At 39.7% G+C, this 18437-nt stretch overlaps 1 protein-coding gene across 21 annotated transcripts in view; it reads right to left on the bottom strand.

The window, feature by feature from the left end:
* DOCK9 (dedicator of cytokinesis 9) overlaps window positions 1–18437 on the bottom strand; it is a 236178-nt gene that overhangs the window by 162989 nt on the left and 54752 nt on the right. For 5 of the 21 annotated variants that reach the window (XM_036228835.1, XM_036228843.1, XM_036228854.1 and 2 more), the window contains exon 1: window positions 14258–17143. The exons of 7 other annotated variants lie outside the window; for them this stretch is intronic. In XM_036228835.1, the coding sequence (XP_036084728.1) occupies window positions 14258–14419 (162 nt within the window). In that variant the 5' untranslated portion in view covers window positions 14420–17143. Of the gene's footprint in view, window positions 1–14257; window positions 17145–18437 lie in introns of those variants that run through there. 9 more of the 21 variants (XM_036228840.1, XM_036228849.1, XM_036228852.1 and 6 more) reach the window with 4 other exon arrangements.

The following is an 18437-nucleotide window of genomic DNA, read 5'->3' as shown; positions in this document are numbered from 1 at the left end:
GTGCCCAGCATTTTTTCAGATAAACACGCATCTGCAGGAACTATCAGAGTTTCCACTTGTTTTACAATACCGGTCACAAGAGAGTATGATTTGGACAGTGGCCTGCATCCTGTAACACAACAGCCCAGTCTAAAAGGTGGTTGAATTCCATAGGTGAAGAGCAAAAACAGAAATTCAGCACTGACTCTCTTGCACAGACGTTCCCAAAAACCATTAACGCACACTCATTTGTTAATCTGGCAAAGAAGAATGAGTGAAATCCCACTCTTTTCAGTGGAAAAGGGAAACCAAAAATACGACAATGTGCCCACTTTTATATACCCCACCCTACCCAAACCCCCAGATCAGATTTGTAAAAGCAGGAGGATCTGGTCTGAGGTAAGGCTCTGACAGAGAATAGACACAGCAGGGGGCTTCTACCACCAACTTTAGGTCACACATATGTGGCGGTCATGTTCATAGGTCTTCTCTGGATGTTCTCCTGCCCTGTTACGTCCTTAAGATGTAGCACTTGATGCTATACTCAGACTCGACAACACCAGCAGGTCATAGATTTGAACGAGGAAGCAACATCTTAATGCCCTGTCTTTACAAGACCCCAGGGTTTTAGGCCCAGTAATACAATCTGCAGGTATTTTCAGTTCACAGGAGTAGGAGCCAGCTTTTCAGAGCAAGGTATTATTAGATTCCCAAGCTTAACTTTCTGGGACCATGTTAGAGAAGCTGGAGTGGCTTACACGTGGCACCACCGAGGCCACCACTAAAAATCTCATACCCTCCCCAACTAAACATTTGAAATTTCCTCTAGATAACTACACACAGAAAACTGTGGCTTAGCGAAGAAAGAGAAAAATGAAATTAAAGCATCCTCCTCCTGCAACCAAAACAAAAACCTGAACTCACACACGGACTCACTGGCATACAAACTCCATTCGCTCTGCAGTTTGGAAATGAATGACAAACTGCTCCAAAATCTTCCATGATCACCTCCAGTGCTACCCTTAGTTAGCAAACTCCCCTCTAAAATGCAAACAGCCCTTGGCAGATATAATTGTTAGCTATTTATACCAGGGTGTGAATGTTTTAATCAGATAAGAGCCTCACATCTAGCTGAGATCATTCACACGCGGAGACTGACGGTGCAAGGGGAGCAGAGGTGGAATTCTGGAGCAGGGGGGAGGGCGGTGGGCGCTACCCAGATGATGAGCACTCCGGCGGCAGGTCCAAAGGCCAAGGCGCAGCAGGGGGAGCCAGGACACTTTCCCCAAATAAAACCTTGTCCTTGGTGCTGTCAGCAAGTATCTCTCTGCAAGGAGAGGCTTTTCAGCAGGAGCTGTCGAAGACAGACTAAACGGCAATTCTAGAGTTCTCATCTCCGTTCCCATCTTACTGCTACAGAACTCATCGTGTCAGTATCACTGGGACACCTATCTAACTGTGCTGCCTTGTATTTACTGGCTTTTGTGAAACCACTTTTAAGAATCTTTCTTTGAAAACAATTTAAATTTGGTTTAAAAGATTTTGTTCTAAGTGAGAGGCTTTAGGTAAAATAGTTAGCCCAAACATTTTCAAAGCTGGAAGTACTACAGTGCCATGTATAGGTGGCTACTAATTCCTGCTGATAATCTAAACGGAATATACTTAATAGCACTATCCCCTTTTGGTCATGGGTTTTGATAAGAGACTGAACCCTTCGTTCCACACAAGCCCTTTGTGGCTTTTATTTTCAGTTTCTCTTGTGTATTAGAAAGACAGTGAAAACAGGGTACCTTTTCCACGGAAAAGTCAGAAGACACAGCATAGGCCTTCTTAGACATCACATTAAAGTAACCTTCGGATTAATGTTAATGAGCTCCACCAGTCTAAATAAGACGGGGACCACCCCAAGCCTAAGAGAAAAGAAACTTGTAGCTCTCTGACATCAAGGAAGATAGAGCAGGGGACATGAGAGACAGAAACAGACAGATCTCAAGGAGCCTGACCTCTGCTGTTATACAGAAGCAGAGTCACCAGAAGTTAATGGAACTTAAGCTTCTGGACCCTCCCTTGCAGGGGCCCCTCCCAAGGTCCAGTACCTACCTAGGTATTTGTAATTTCCTACCAGCTTTCTTAAAGAAGGACTCTAAATTGTAGAAGTTCTAGGGCCCTCCAAAAGCTGGATCTGTCCCTGATCTGAAGGTTCCTCAGGCATTCAGACTCAAGACCAAAAGTGAACTCATGATCTCTCTCCTTCCTTCTTCCTCGGCTCTTATACCAGCTACACTTAAACCTGCCCATTCCCTTTGTACCTGCATTTGGTTAATGGCATCATCACTTCCCAAGTCAGAAGACTAGGCCTCCTTATTCCCAGCTCTTTCACCTACTTCGAAAATGCAAGAGTCAAATAAATCTCTCCTGACTGATCCTCTCCCTGCATCCCCTCAGAGGGTTTGTTTGGGGCCTCAGAGTTTTTACCCCTGGACCTCCAGCTCCAGTCTTTTCCTTTCTTATTCTGACCCCACTCTCGTATGAGAAGGATGGTCTAAAATACCCCACAGTGAACTGCAGGCCTCCAAATTGGAATACAGGTTGCTCAGAACACAGGGCAGCTTGGCACATGTTGGCCAACAACTCTCACACCCAGCCCTGAACTTCTCACCCTTGCTTGCTCACCTCTGAAGACGCTATTCCCTCTGGGCTACAGGTTCTCCCTACCCACATCCACACCCAAGGGTCTGTGTTTATCCTACAAAACTCAATTCAAATGACACTTTCTCTTCAATCCTTCCCCATTCTTCTGGTCAGCTGGTTTATACCACTCTTTGATCTCTGTGGAATTCAGAATTTTTTCCCAAGCTGGACCAGGCTCCAGGCTCATCTTTGTCCCTTTCTCACTCTTCTTTGTATTGTTCTCACTCTTCCACTATGTGGGGTTCATTCATTTCTGATCACTTTCCCTGTCTTGACTTTGCCTTAATATCTACATGTGTTATACTGAAAGGCAAGACTCTGAGGTGTAATGGTGGGAGCACAGGGCTCTGGAACTCAATGACTGGTCTGAATCCCAGTTGTGCTATTCACTAGCTATGTGACTTCGGATGCTATCTACCTTTCTCTTTGTTCCTTGGTTTTCCCATCTGTAAAATAAAGGTAACATCAGTACCTAACTCACCAGAATGTGATACGTATTAAATGAGTAAAGAGACATAAAGAGCTTAAGAGCTTAGGACAGTGCATGACAACTAGTGAACACTCAATAAATGTCAGCTGACTGGGTGGTGGGGGGGGGACGAAGAGGGGGCAAATGGCATTATTCAATGATCAATCATTTCCCTACTCCACTACAGAGGTCCCTTCTAAAGAGAAGAGGGGATATTAACCTTAAAAGTCTGTTGCACCAAGGGCACTGCACACATATTTCATTAAATGTTTCTATGAATAACATAGAGGATGTTATTGATGCACTAGAGGCAAGAGGCTTAAACAAACACCTACAGACAAATTTCTCTAAACTCTGGGTATTTAAGTTGCTATAATCCGGTTTCCTAATGCAAACCTATCCTCTACCTCCCAGACCACTCAACTCCTGACAGCTATTCCAACTCCTTTTTCTATGCCCTTCCCAGGAGCATTGGCTCTTTGCAGTCTGAGCGTTCTCACTAGGAGACCTCATCTACTCCCATGCCTTCCTTGCCTTGCTGAGATCCACAGCTCTATAGCCCCAATAATCTTGGCCCACTGGTTTACAGATGTCTCCATTTTGATGTGCCTATCCTTGAACTCAGGATGTCCCAAACTGAAATCCTCCTCTCCATCCCAACTTCCCCACACTCATTCCTTCAAAATTATTCCCCAGTTCTGTAGATGGCATCCTGGAGGTGCTCTAGACAGACATTTAAACACTCTTGACTCCTTCTTCTTTCATTTAACTATCTCTTAAATCTAGATGCTGTTCTCCATCTCCACTACCATCTACTTTAATCAAGCCACCATCACCTGTCACCCTGCTGCAAACACTTCCTCACCAGTGTTCCTAACTTCAGACCCCACTCCCTTTTTTCAATCCATTCACTCTGCAGTCTGAGTGATCTTTATAAAACATCAGTCTGACCACATCTTTCCTTGTGGAAACCTTCAGTAAATGGCTCCCCTCCAATATTGGTCCAAAAGACCCACTATGATCTAGTCCCTGATTACCTCGTTAGCCTCATTGGTCACCATTGTACTTTTGTCATTGTCCTCTAGCCCAATATGCCCCTTTCTAGCCTTGCGGAATTATTAGCAGCTCCAAGGAAGTCTCAGCTCCTCTTCTGAGGGACTTTGCTCCCTCTGCAGAAATGTCCCTCTCCTACACCTTCATCTGGTTAAATTCTTCTTCTCCTGTAAGACCCAAGTTAGACATCTCTTCCTACAAGAGCCTTCCCTGATTCTGTACCAAAGATGAGCTAGGAGTCTCATAGTTTCTTATGGCAGCTATGCTTTACCCACTCCACTGTAGAGGCCCCTTCTAAAGAGAAGCCTGAATCCCACGTGGGAGTTCTCCAGGCCCTCTGAGTGCATAGGCCGTGGCTTATTCACCACTGTATCAGCAGACATCCAATGGATACTGGGTGTGACATAATAAGAAATATATAGTTGGTCTCTGCCTGGTTCCTGGCACAGAGCTTCTAAAACCCTTGGAATTCTTGGAATGACAGGAGTGAGAAAAGCATCTTTTGTTATATGTAATAAGCTCCTTCCAACCATATCTGAGTTTATGCTAATGAGGAAGGAGGCTGGTTGCCAGAAGAATGAATCATGTGATGAGGGGGCTGTATCTTTCAGCTGTGCTCTCTGACCTCTGTGGAAAAGAGAGGAGCTGGAGATTAAGCGATTCTGTGACAATGCTATTGCCTGTTCCGAGTCTAGAAAACACACAGGGAACACCAAACATGCCGAAAGGTAAAACTATCCGGCATACAGGACTGCCACCAAACCCACATCCTTCGTATTCCATGAGCGAACTCGTCACAGAGACTCTGTAAAGGCAGAACCTCCTCCAGAAGAGGAGAGAAAACCTATCTGTCGGCCACTAGCCTCACGTCCCTCTGCTTTGGTTCACAAATCACATCTACTTCAGTTTTCTCAGATATTGGTTTTTCCTTGGCAGGAAAACAAATGCTTATTGAAAAGTATTCTAGGATAAAGCCTTGGATTGTTCATTGACATATGCATAAAGGAAAGTACCCCTTTATTCAATATTCCAGTACTGAGGTGACAACAAAAAATACACACACATACAAAAATACACAGTCACATACACATTCACAGTTATACACATATACAAACCTTCACACACACACAAAATGTAAAGACAAAAATAAATTATCTTTAGAATTCATAGAGTATGAAAGAAAAACTAGAATTTACTCTCCATCTATTAAAACTGAGGTGTGTTTTCTGCAGACATGAACACACGTGATTTGGAAACTCTGGTAGTACTTCTGATATTTTGCTGGAACTCCTTCTGCTAGCAAAGACTGGATGTACAAAAAACATAGATTCAAAGCTAGGTCACTTGAGGATGCAGCTGCCACACTAGAATTTTTCTTTCATCAAAATGCACCAGAGAGCCTTTATAAAGACAAGCTTGATCCACTTTATAAATAGGCTACTTCACAAGGAAACATATTTACAAATATACTTAACTCTACACTCAAACCTTAACTCTTAGCTCTTGAATCTTTACCAATATGTGCTTTATAAGACTACTTATTTCAACGACTTATGCAATATATAGCATGTAGAGTTTGTTTTTCTCTCCAAATTTCTTGTTTCCATTTTTACTAAATTGAAGTTGAACTGACAGCTGGATAAGAACTTTGCTTCTATTATGAACATAGACTAGTACTGTAACAAATCCTATTATATAAAAAGAACATAAAATTTAATTAAGGCAGGATCACAAATCAATGAGTAAGAAATGGATTATTCGACAACCAGTATTGGGGGAAAATGAGCATTGGGGGTAAAGAGGAAATCAACTTAGGGCCTTAACTAAGCTATATATCCAAATAAATTCCAGATTGACTAAAGTAGGGTTCGGCAAGCTTTCTGTAAAGGGCCATCTAGTAAATATTTGATGTCAGCTAGTAAATATTATAGGTCTCTGTTGCAACTACTCAAGTCTGCCATGTTATCTATGACTGTCTATGAAAGCAGTCATAGACAACATGTAAACAATAAGCGTGGCCATGTGCCAAAATATTTATTTATAAAAACAGGTAGAAAGCAGGCCCCTCACACAAAAGGATCATATAGCAAATAAATAAATAAACAAGCAAACAAATTTTAAAATATACTGTTAAATATCTAATCTGAGATAAGCAAGAATTTCTAAGCATAAAAGAAATAGAAAAAAAATCACAGAGGAAAAGATGATTATACTTATCACATAAACTGAAATTTCTGTTAGTAAAACAAGTACTATAAATAAACAAAAGTAAAGGCAAATGAAAAATGGAGAAATACTTGAAATAAATATGACACATAATTTGCAGTTTGAAATTTATATCTTTTGTCTTCCAAATTGGCAAAAATGATGCCATCAATCATCATAGAGTAATCGAGATTAATATTAACTGGTACTGGGAATGTAAGTTAGGTCAATCACCAAGCACTAAAACAATATGCCTTAAAAGCTCTTTAAAAACTCATCCTTGCCTTAACAAGTTTATGTTTATGAACTTGATCTATGAAAATAATAGATCCATAGAAAGATTTCTGGGTAAAGATGTCCTCTGTAATCTTAATTTATAACAACCTAAATGCCTAACAACAAAGAAACATTTAAATAAATTCTAGTACATACATTACAATGGAATATTATGCACGTTTAAATTGTGTTCTAGCAGAACATTACGGGCATAAGAAAATGGTCATAAGAAAATGGTAAGTGAAAAAGGCAAGAGGAATTATTTATGGACTATTATACCATTTTTTATACTTGCATAAGCAGGGAAAATTAGAAAAAATATAATACTACATGTTAAGCAGTAATTATTTCTGGACTGTAGAATTATGGCTGACTTGTTTTCTTCTTCTCTGTGGTTTCTATATTTCCTATAATAATTATGTATTCTAAATATGAAAGATAATAAATATTACTTTAAAAAAAAAAAGCAAAAAAGTTGTTGCTCCTCACTAAGTCTGTAGAAGAGACATAAATCAACTAAGACTTAAACAAAGCAATAACAGCTTTACTCATCTGTTTCCACTCAGTATGTCTGGGGCTCTTTCCCTCTTTAGTATCTTTGAAACAGCTATACCAACTCTAAAAGAGTGAAGACCTCCCAGAACGAACACATTCCAGGCCCCACAATGGAACATTTCAGAATTCTCCTGGGATATTTAAGAATGCTAGTGGTTATGCTTCCAGAAGTTGAAGCAAAATTAGTGCTAATTTGAACCCCAGTATAACTATGTTATTGTCTAAGTTTACAACAGTCTAAGTCAATGGTATTCTGTTCAGCATATAAGTCCATCAATAGCTTAACAAAGAGCAATAATGAAGGCAAACTGCTTAAAGCCACAGATGAGAAAATAAACTTCCTTGTCTTTAATTTTTAAAAATCTCTTATTTATTGCCAGAGGGCAATCTCGCTCTATATAACAAAATTCTTTAAAAAGCAAATATAATTTGACCTAGCCATCCCAAGTCTAGAAATCCGTGCTGAGAAAATAATCTGACAAGTGCTTAAAGTACACATGCAAAGATGTTTATCACGGCATTTATAATTGGAAAAAATGGAAGAGTGGTTATAGGTTAATTAAAATGTCAGTCACATCCTTCAATGGACTACAAGTCTATGTCTCCTCAAAACACATATGATGAAACCTTATGCTACACAGTGATGGTATTAGAAGGTAAGGCCTTTGGGAGGTGATTAGGTTATAAGGGTGGGTCCCTCGTGAACAAGGTTAGTGCTCTTATAAAAGAGACCCCATAAAGATCTGTCAACCTCTTTGCCATATGGGGTTACAGTGAGAGGACAGCCATCTATGAACAAAGTCAGCCCTCACCATACACCAAATCTGTGGACGCCTTGATCTTGGACTTCTCAGCCTCCAGAACTGTGAGAAAGAAATGTTGTCATTTATAAGCCACCAAGTCAATGGTATTTTGTTATAACAGCCCAGAAGGAACTAAGACCCATCATGTAATGAACTGATGCCATTAAGAATGAGAAAAAAATGTATACTTCCTGACATGGAAAGATGTCTGTGATATATTATAAAGCCACTTTAAAGCAAGTTACAAGACTATAAAACAAAATACCATATTTATTAGATTTGTGTATTAGTTAGCCAGGGCTATCATAAAAACATACCATAGACTGGGCGACTTAAACAACAGAAATTTATTTTCTCGCAGTTCTGGAGCCTAGAAGTCCAAGGTTAGAGTATCAACATGGTCAGTTCCTGGTGAGGACTCTGGTCATGGTTTGCAGATAGCTGCCTTCTTGCCGTGTCCTCACATGGCAGACAGAGGGGAGTAAGAGAGCACACTCTCTTACTCATAAGGCTACAGTCCTATCAGATTAGGGCTACACCCTTATGACCTCATTTAACTTTAATTATGTCCTAACGACCTCACCTCCAGATACAGTCACATTGGGGGTCAGGGCTTCAACATAGGAATTTTGAGGGGAGACAGAATTCAGTCCATGGCAACTTGTTATATACTTTTTATGAACAGTGCTATACATGAATAAAATTCTAAAGGTTTTGTCTCAAAGGTTTAAATCAGTGATTACCTCTGTGCAGTCAACATAGCATGCTTAGTTTCTTACCTGCTTATAATTTAATAACTATTAAGATAAAAGAATCTCATGAATAAATAAAATGGTAAAGTTTAATAAAGCATCGGGGAAAGGTACGGTACTCTCTCATGCCAGCTAGCTCACACTGATACACTCACAAAAAGCAGCATCGATCAAGCAGTGCAATCTCAGGACACAGGAAATGGGTCTAGGAATGAGAGCAGACTGTTTCTTGAAAATATCAGCCCAATTTATTGTTGCGATTGAAATAAACAACGAAACCCACTAGGCATCATTGAAAGATGTTGAAAATAAAATGTAAAACACAGCCTACCCAAAGCCATGGTCCTATGACCAGACCTGGAAAAAAAAGGAGTTTTCTACAAGGCAGCCAAGAAACTCTCTGCTTTCTTACTTCTCAAGATAATTATAACAATGCAAGAAACAGTTATGAGAGAACACCTAAAATAAGCAAGATCTAGCCTTTACTTTCCCAACTGCCTTAAGCAGACAGGTATTATACCATCTTTCACTCATCACTTATCATTAATTACACCACTTATCTCCCCTTACTTCACCCTGCCACCTTATCCTACCCATCCATACCTCCAGACACACAGACACATACAGAGGAGGACTTAGGCTCTTACCGGTAAGAGATCACCTTGCCTTCAAATCTGTTCTTCGCACAATGCACATATTTAATAAATGATTATCAAATAAGCATGTGATAAATCAAAGAATTTTCATAGCCAACAGGTCTTTTAAATTACAAATCACTGTTTAGCTTGGGGAGTCTAGGTGATCTGATAAAATTCTATACAGTAATGAAGGCTGGGTACATGTTGAAGACGTAGCAAATCTTATAATAGGAGAACCATGAAAAATTTCAAAACTTTGAGAAGGTAAGAAAAAAAGACTGATTATTAATTTAAAGTGGGCAAAATTATCACCATATTATCTCAACACGACACAAAAGAAATTGAAGATAAGGAAATTTGTATTCTCTCCTTGTGACTTCTAGCAGTTGCCTTCATTACTGCTCTTTGTGAAGCTGCTGACAGGGTCCACGCGGCTGCCAAGGTTATATAACTGAGAGACTTCTTCCACTTTAGTTATAGTCGACCAAAAAAGAACATGGTACAGAATAATCCCACAGCTCCTCACTTTTTCCACAGATACAGTCAGAGGGGAATATTATATCACTAGCTGTGAGTAAAACAGGTCAAGTCCTAGTCAATAAGGCTGGGTCCATCACAAACCTTCACAGACAAGGAAAAATGGTATATACAAGTGTTTTGTCTCAGTTCAAGCTACCCCTCCTCATGGAAAATGCCTGGGCTGGAACCTTCGTGCTCTCTGACAGTACCCTGTAGGGCCTGTGTGTCAGTCTTCCCCTGATGGGGATAGACATGAGCTTCCTCATCACTTCTGTATGCTCAGCACCTACCACAAAAAAGCACTAAAGGTAGTTTCCTGAATGATCTAAACTGATACATTCAATTAATTAGAAAAGGCAGACTTTAAAAAAAAATCTAAAGACTCAGGAATAAAATCTATCCCAATTCTACCTTGCCCCTCCATTGCAGTAGAATTACTAGTCAAAATTTAAGTGTAGTACATTTGAAATTTAGTCGGTCTACAATTGCCAGATAAGCCTGTTTCTCAAAGGACTACCCCCCATGGGGCTGATTCATGCCATTTAGATGTAAAAGAAAACTTCCTGTATTAAGATCACACAGCTACAGCTAAAGCCTTAAAAACTAAAGTCTGCACTTAAGACATCTGATTTTTGCTTCAGAGACAACCTCAATGACTGCAAAGACTTTTTTTTTCACTATATAGTTCTTTAGTGGCTTATTTATTTATACTTTGCTGTATTCCCAAAGGATTTAAAGCGATTTACATAAATACGTAAAAATGTGATTAAAAAGTATTTTAATAAGCAGATGATAAAAAGCGGACTGTGCTAAAACAGTAATATGGAAAAATGAAATGCAAAGTTTAAGGGCAATATACAAAGATTATTTTTAAACAGCCCACGCATCCATTAGAAATGGGCTATATGTTTGGAACTCAGCTTTCTTTTAATAGTCAACTGAAGAGGTGGCTGAGGTCAGTTATATAAAATAAAAACAAAATCATTCCTCAGGAAAAGCACAACCAATCAGAGTATGGAGTAAAGAAATTTCATCCACGGCTTCTCATAAAGAGAACACTAAAAAACAGAAATGATCATAATAATAGCTAACAATTAACAATAACTTCTGTGTAAGACACTGTCCTATAAACTTTAGACATATTCACACCCTTAATAATCCCATTGGTTAAGTACTGTTATTATCTGCATATAATGGATAAGGAAACTGTAAAAAAAGAGTGGTTAAATAAATTGCCCAAATTCACACAAGTTGTGGATCTGGGATTACAACCTCAAAGGCCGGCTCCAGAGTTAGCATTCTTAACCATGACACTGCAGTGCCTTCTCTCACTGTTCTAAAGCAAATGAGTAAAAAGCCCTAAAAAACATCCTCATAGTGGACATCACTTTCATAGTGGTTTCTTATGATACCTTTCAGCATAAGCCAAGAGAAAAAACAAAACTTACTTAGTTCAGGAGCAGCAATTCTACTGGGGCCAAAATGAGGCATCCACGCATGTGGATTTCTGACTGATGGACAGATACGTGAGATATTTAGAGTCTCTAGAAAATGGGTGGCCTTGAGCCAGTCCAGTTATCCTTCATTAATATTACTTTCCCTCCACAAGGTCTGGTACATACAGAGTGGAAGGATTATACTCTGAGGAGCAGGTGAAGCACAGCCCCGATCTGATGATAAATCACAGGCTAGAGTGGCCACCTGAGCTGGAGGAAGAGTAGACACACACCCAACCAAGACTGAGGAGCCTGACAAGAACCCACACCTGCCTACCTTTGCATAGAGAGGACTCAGGGGAGTGCCAGTGGGCATGGCTCCCATAAGAAAAGGTTTGGCTGCCTCAAATCACAGGATGAAAGGTCACCAAATGCCTATGCAGAATGAGTCTCGATAAAATCCAATTAATAGTCTCATCACTGTCGCTCATGACCATATCAAACCCATGGAACATTCAGTCTTGGGCCACATAACTTCTTGATGTAGCTCCAAGACAAAGGGTTGGAAAGTATAACTATAAGGAGTTGAAAGGTCAACATGTTAGGAGAGATTTTTAAAGATGAGATGCTTATTGTCTAGGGAACACTACATAAAGTTTTTCAAGACTTTAGTTTTAGAATAAGTGATTAAACCTATCTTCCTGGCAGCTTCTCCAAGTTCAAGTTGAGGATAATAAAATCATTTCATCAAAATTAATTCATTAACTGAGCACTTACTATGAATCAAGCATTGCTTGAACTATTGAGGCAGAGCAGTAAATAAAACACGAAAATTCCTGCCACCATAAATCTTACTTTTGTTATTATTATAAGTAACACCACTAATTATCATTATTATACTTATGCTGGTATTCTTGACTAACTGTATCTCGGGTAATGATAAATATGAAGAAACCATGGCAGAGAATCAGAGAAAGACCTGCTGGGGGTGTTGGGAGATGTTGCAAGATGGCACTGGTCAAGGAGGCCTCATTGAAAACAGAAAATCTGAGCAAAGCCCCTGCAGAAGACCAGGAATGAACCAGGTAATAAATGCCTGGGCAGAGGTGTCCCAGGAGGAGAGAATAGAAAGGCAGCCTGAGAGACTGGAGCAAAGTGAGGAGTGAGGAGAGGGTGAGAAGTGAATGGAGGCGGGAAGGTGGAAATAAGGCATGCTGGGGACGGAGCAGGACACACTGTAAGGATTCTGGATCTGACTCTGAGCAAAGGGGTAACAGTCTGACTTTCCTTTTCAAAGGAATGCCACTGCCTGTCAAGTGCAAAAGAGGCCACAAGGTCAGGAACAGAAAGGAAGGAGACCAGCTCAGAGTGCCAGGGCTCGACTTCCACCCAAAGCACCTCGGCCACCTGCACGCACGGTCGTGTTGTTTTTCTCCGTATGCTGGTGCAGGGCGAAGGCGGTGGGCAGAGAGTATCCGACCCAATGCACAGGAGCAGTGTCTCCAAAACAGTCCGGGGCTCCCGACTAGTTACTATTATTATTATTCCCTCATGGAATACAATAAAAAGAAAAACAAGCAGCCTTTCGAAGGCGAGTTAACCAAAGGCAAGTCAGTGTGGACTGAGGGTGCAGAGCTGGGAGCACGGGCATTGCCATCACTGGCCGAGCAGTCCCAGGGCCGTCAGGGTTACAGACTACGCTAATGGGACAGACGCTGTAATGAGCTAGTCCTTCTAATCTCTGATACCAGTTACTCTCAAAAGCCCATTCCAAAATACATTAGAGTTTAAAATATTTAATAGTTAATACAGCACCACTTAAATTCCATAGCCACACATACCACTGCTTTCCAAAATGTAGTTGATGCTCAAGTGATACTCTCCTTTTCTTCCTCCTAAGTACTCTGAGAGCTAATGTCACCTAAGCTCCTCCAGAAAATGCACCCTCTCTCGGGGCCCTGCAAGGCTGGGGCGACCCAACCTGATCCTGAGATTCATGTGGCACGCCAGCACACCATCTCAGCCTCATGGCAGCCAAATAACCAGGGGAGGTGTCACGGTTCTGGCACACCTCACCCTCGCTGTGGCTGCTGGCCAGACTCATACATAGAAACACTCACATGTATTATTCTCACTCATTTTGACAAAAAACTGTGATAAGAACAGAAGGAAAAATGACAAGGCATCTGAGGGAGGAGGAGAGCAATATGCAGCTTCCTCACGAGCCTGGAATTTGTTGAAAGGCCATGGAAAGGCACACCCATTTGTGAGTTGACACTTCCTTGTGCATTGTAAAGGGAGGAAAGAACTAAGCATACTTTTACTCACAAGAACATTCAACCAAAACCATTATAAATCATTGGATTTAAAATAATAAAAATATTTTTTTCTTATACTCATTAGTTTTCTTTTCCTGTACTCTTTGTATTTCTCCCCCTATATTAAAGGACTGACCACAGCCGTTAGTAAGAAAAATCTAGCCAAATAAAAGACTAAGATGTAAAGGGAATGAATAATTTGCTATCACTGTTAGAGAGTTCAATGTCTAATACCCTAAATATACACTTAATCAAGCATTATTTCTGTGACTATACCAAGACCATGTAAGCTCATAAAGCTAACTTAGAAAACTGTTCTATAATCGAATATCTTACTCAGTTTTTCTCTCTGTATATATTTAGCCTGATTGATTAATACATATCATTCTCACACATACAAGCAGGAACCTCATAATTTAAACTTAAGGCCAACAATTATCCATTTATTTACACAGATTACATATGTATAAGCATACTGAAATAAATATATTTGCTTTACAAGTAAAGACTAGTTTATTTTAACACTATCAAACTACTTGTTAATTAAGCAAAACAGTATTTACCAGACAGGAGGAGATCAATAGTTCTGAATCTTCTTTTGTCCAATTGTATGCTGTATATTCAAGGGCATTATTCTCTCCTTGCTGTTTGCACATATAAGCACAGTTTCTTTCAAAAACAGTGCGGATGCCTTTAAACAGAATCACACTAGTAGTGCAACCCATCCCCAAGGTGTGGATGTGCAGATTTCTAGCAATCTCTACTCCATTTCCACATCATCTTCCTTGGCGCTTCGGAGCAGGCTCCCACTGTACCATCTTCATGACAGGCAGTTGCCGGCACCAGAACAGAAGGGAAGCTCCGAGCTGTCGCACTAGAATCCACTCCTGCCCAACAGCCTGACAAAAAATCCAGGCTCGGAGTGTAAAACAGGAGGGGTGGTGCAAACACAAGATGACACACCTCGGATGCACCAAAACCTTTAAAGTACCATTTTTCCCAGTAGATTGCTCCACTGTTAATACCAAAGAACAAATAAGCAGATTTACATGTGGTTAACTGCCGGCTCCTGTGATTTGCTTAAGATTTTTCTGAATCTCAGAACCTTCCCAAAATGAAAAAGACGGTGCCAGACAGCCACTCTGCTGCAGATGCTGCTGGAAGGCACAAAGAATGTTCATCTGCTGCAAGAAATCACTCTCCCAGAATGCTTAGCCTAGCATCTATATTAGCAAACATCTCTTTTCTTGACCTATATGTGTTGTTTGTTTAATCCTGCATCAGCAAGGAACAGAGAAGCAAAAGAAAAAAAAGTCCAAAAATGAGGGAAATCACTAAGATGACTGCTGCTATGGAAACACGTGTAAGCCCACTTCAAACAACCTTTTGCATGTGTGGGTAACAGCTTGCTGACAGCAAACCACACGGGAACACAAAATTGCTGTGTCAATCTTGACTTCCGTCCATTCTACTCTTTGCTAGAGGGAGGGCTAGCAAGTTTACACTGCTTAAAGGGATTCTCCCCTCTCTGGTACCTGAAGATGTAAATGAGAACATTAATAAAGGATATACAAATGAGAACATGGCTAAAGAGTTACCTGGTCCTTCTGAAGCCAGCACTCCAGTATGCAATGGCAAATACACACTGAAGTCCCACCGCCAACAAGGTTATTATTTTCGGTGTATAAGTAAACCAATCATTCCATTCTAGATTGAGCTCAGTGATACTATACTATCTTATGGCCAGCTTTGGGATGGCTAATAGAGAAGCTTGTCATTGATATAATACTAAGTTGACTCTTGGTATTTTCTTTCTAAAAAATAAAAAGAAAATGATGTAAAAAGAACATGGTGAACACAGAAGCAGACCCCTTCCACCCACGACATGCTCTTTTAAAATCTGTTCTGATATTCTTATTTCACAAGGCAACAAATGGTTTTTACCTTCTATCTATAGATTTCAAAGTTAGAGGGAATTAGAATGATTGAAGACCTCTAGGTTGGTAACGAAAACCTGTGTACTATAGTAAAGGTCTTAAGAAAATGCCACACAGTCACATAGTACCAAAATTTCTGTTTTCTATGGCTTGCTTACCAATTAGGCCCCAAAGATAAGCAAATATCTATCTTTGTCTATCTTCTGCATTTTTAAAAAATTTATTTATTTAAATTAGTTTTAAGTGTACAGTACATTAGTTAGACATCAATATATATCTCCTGCCTTTTTATGCAAAAATCTAATTGCCACAGGAGATCAAAGGAGTACAGATACTGGCCACGCATAAAAAAATAGAGTAATTATATGTGGTTCTGCTTCAGAACAGTAATTCTGTTAAAACAGAGCTATACTGTTCAAGGTTAGACCCAAGTCCTGACGTCAGAAGATCTGAGCCTTCATATGACATCACAATGCTGGCATATAAATAATATGGAAACACAATCACACAGAAACTGAATATTGGAGACACAAAACACTAAACATAAAGGTTAAATTCTCTGTTTTGAGATTTCAAAAAATTCACCAACTAATCTAATTTCTATACTACAAGGAAAACAATTGAAAAAGTAATAGTTCATTGAATACAAATAAAGATTATACCTAGAAGTCAAAAACTTAATTTATTATTACCTCTTTTAGACATCCTGGGTACAGAAGCCAGGGAACATTACTTGAAATAAAAAGATTATGTTTGTACTTTACAAAGGATTATAAGTGATAACCAAGCAAATTTAAAGCTGCTGGTATATTACATTTGATTTAATTTAAAATCTCTAAGTTAATATTTAAAACAATAGGAGAGAATGGAACAATTTCCTAACAATCATTCAGAGAACAAAGAAATGTTTCCTAGAGATACATCCATAAGCATTTCAGCAACTGTATCAATTTTAAATATTAATCATTTTCCAACCAACAAAATTAGTGGGCAAGAAAAACATCACAAAATATTTAGAGCGAATGATTCAATAAATCCAAAAGATGGGTTTTATGCTAATAGAAGCATGACAAAATGAATCATTCAAAATATGTATTTGGTTTCACTGATTTTTCTGCATTGGAATGATCTTGGATTGGTCTAAAATGATACTTAGCTTGAATTCCATCAGAGAATAGAAATAGATGAATGGTATCCACTGGCAACCAGTTCAGCTACCTACAGAGTACATATTTCAATCTGGAGATCACATTTACTCTCACATCTTTAAATGTCACCTCTAATTTATATAACACCCAAGAAAGGATGCCCACCTTAACCCCCTTTTGAGATCCAAGTCCATGTCTTCCTCTCCTGTTAATAATGATACCTGATGCTCCCATCACTGCCTCACCCTCAGATTCACATCTTTTAATACGACAAACTAGGATAGTATATCCATACGAAATATTATTCAGCCACAAAAGGGTATCAAGTACCAATGCATGCTACAATGTGGATGAACCTGAAAAATGTCACACTTAGTGAAAGAAGCCAGTCACAAATGACCTCATATTATAGGCTTCTATTTAAATAAAATGTCCACCACAGGCAAATCCATAGAGATAGAAAGTAGATTAGTGATTACCAAGGGCTGGGGGAGGAGGCAATGCGGGCGACTGCTAATGGGTACAGAATTTCTTTCAGGAGTAATGAAAATGTTCAGAAATTAGACAGTGTTTCTAACACCTGCGCTATTTATACACAATACATAGTCTAGGAAGATACTAAAAACCACTGGATTACAAACTTTTAAAAGGTGAATTTTATAGTATGTGAATATAATAAAGAAACCCATTTTTGATGAGTTAGTGCTGAAAGCTTTTAAGTCTCACTCCTCTTTCTTCCCCTCAGTCCCACATCTGGGAAAACTAAAAGGAAGTCCCAGGTGGCTCCCTCCTTTCCTGCCAGCGGGAAATTCAAACCGCTCGCCCCGGCCCCACACCCTCTGCACCACAAACTTCCCAAGCCAGACTCCTTTTCCTGCTCTTTTAAGCCATTTTAGGACCTGCCTGGGAACATCCTAACTCTTCCTAGAGAGCTTCGTTACATGAATAATAAACATTTTCATGCCCTCTGGGGTGTGTGCATGTGTGTGCGCGTGCGTGTGTGTGTGTGTGTGTAGTGTCATTAGTCTTAATATAAACAGCAAATTGTGTATGTAGTGGGGAGGTCCATCCTGTTTCTGTGGAGTGGACACAACAGGGAATTAGATCACAATAACGCTGTTAGTAAAAACGGGAGTGGGGAAGAGGAAAATATCTATTCTGCTCATTGCATAAGGTTGTCAAGTTCAAATAGGATAATAGGAGAGAACTCAACCAAGGGATTGCCATAAACATGTACATAGCTATTATTTTATATTTCACAAAGGATTTATTGCATAATTCAAAACAGCCTCCTTGCTTAATGAATTTAACACTTTTTGAATGTTGCTTTGGCCCCACTTCTCAGGAATACACTCAGCAAGTAACACAGGAGATGCCTGCCCGAACGGTGTACATTTTAAGCCAGGGAAAGTGGCTCTACGCTGTACAAACTACCAGAAAGCCTGTAAAACAATAAGTTCAGGGTAAAATTTGCTGGCCCACTCAGTGGTCGCAACAAACCTTAGCCACAGAGATGACAGCAAACAGGTCTCAAGCTTTGAGACCCCTCCACCCCAAACTATATCCATCTGGATCTGCTGCTCCCATTTGCAGCTTTTCTTGCCAAAAATCTCTCTGTTTTAAATATCTTCTAAAAGTCAAATTCATTTGACTGGTAG

This window comes from Rousettus aegyptiacus, unplaced genomic scaffold, assembly GCF_014176215.1.
Source record: "Rousettus aegyptiacus isolate mRouAeg1 unplaced genomic scaffold, mRouAeg1.p scaffold_m13_p_11, whole genome shotgun sequence".
In the NCBI taxonomy this organism is placed as follows: domain Eukaryota; kingdom Metazoa; phylum Chordata; class Mammalia; order Chiroptera; family Pteropodidae; genus Rousettus; species Rousettus aegyptiacus.
The sequence above is the reverse complement of the archived record's forward strand: the minus strand, read 5'-3'. Positions and strand labels throughout refer to the sequence as shown.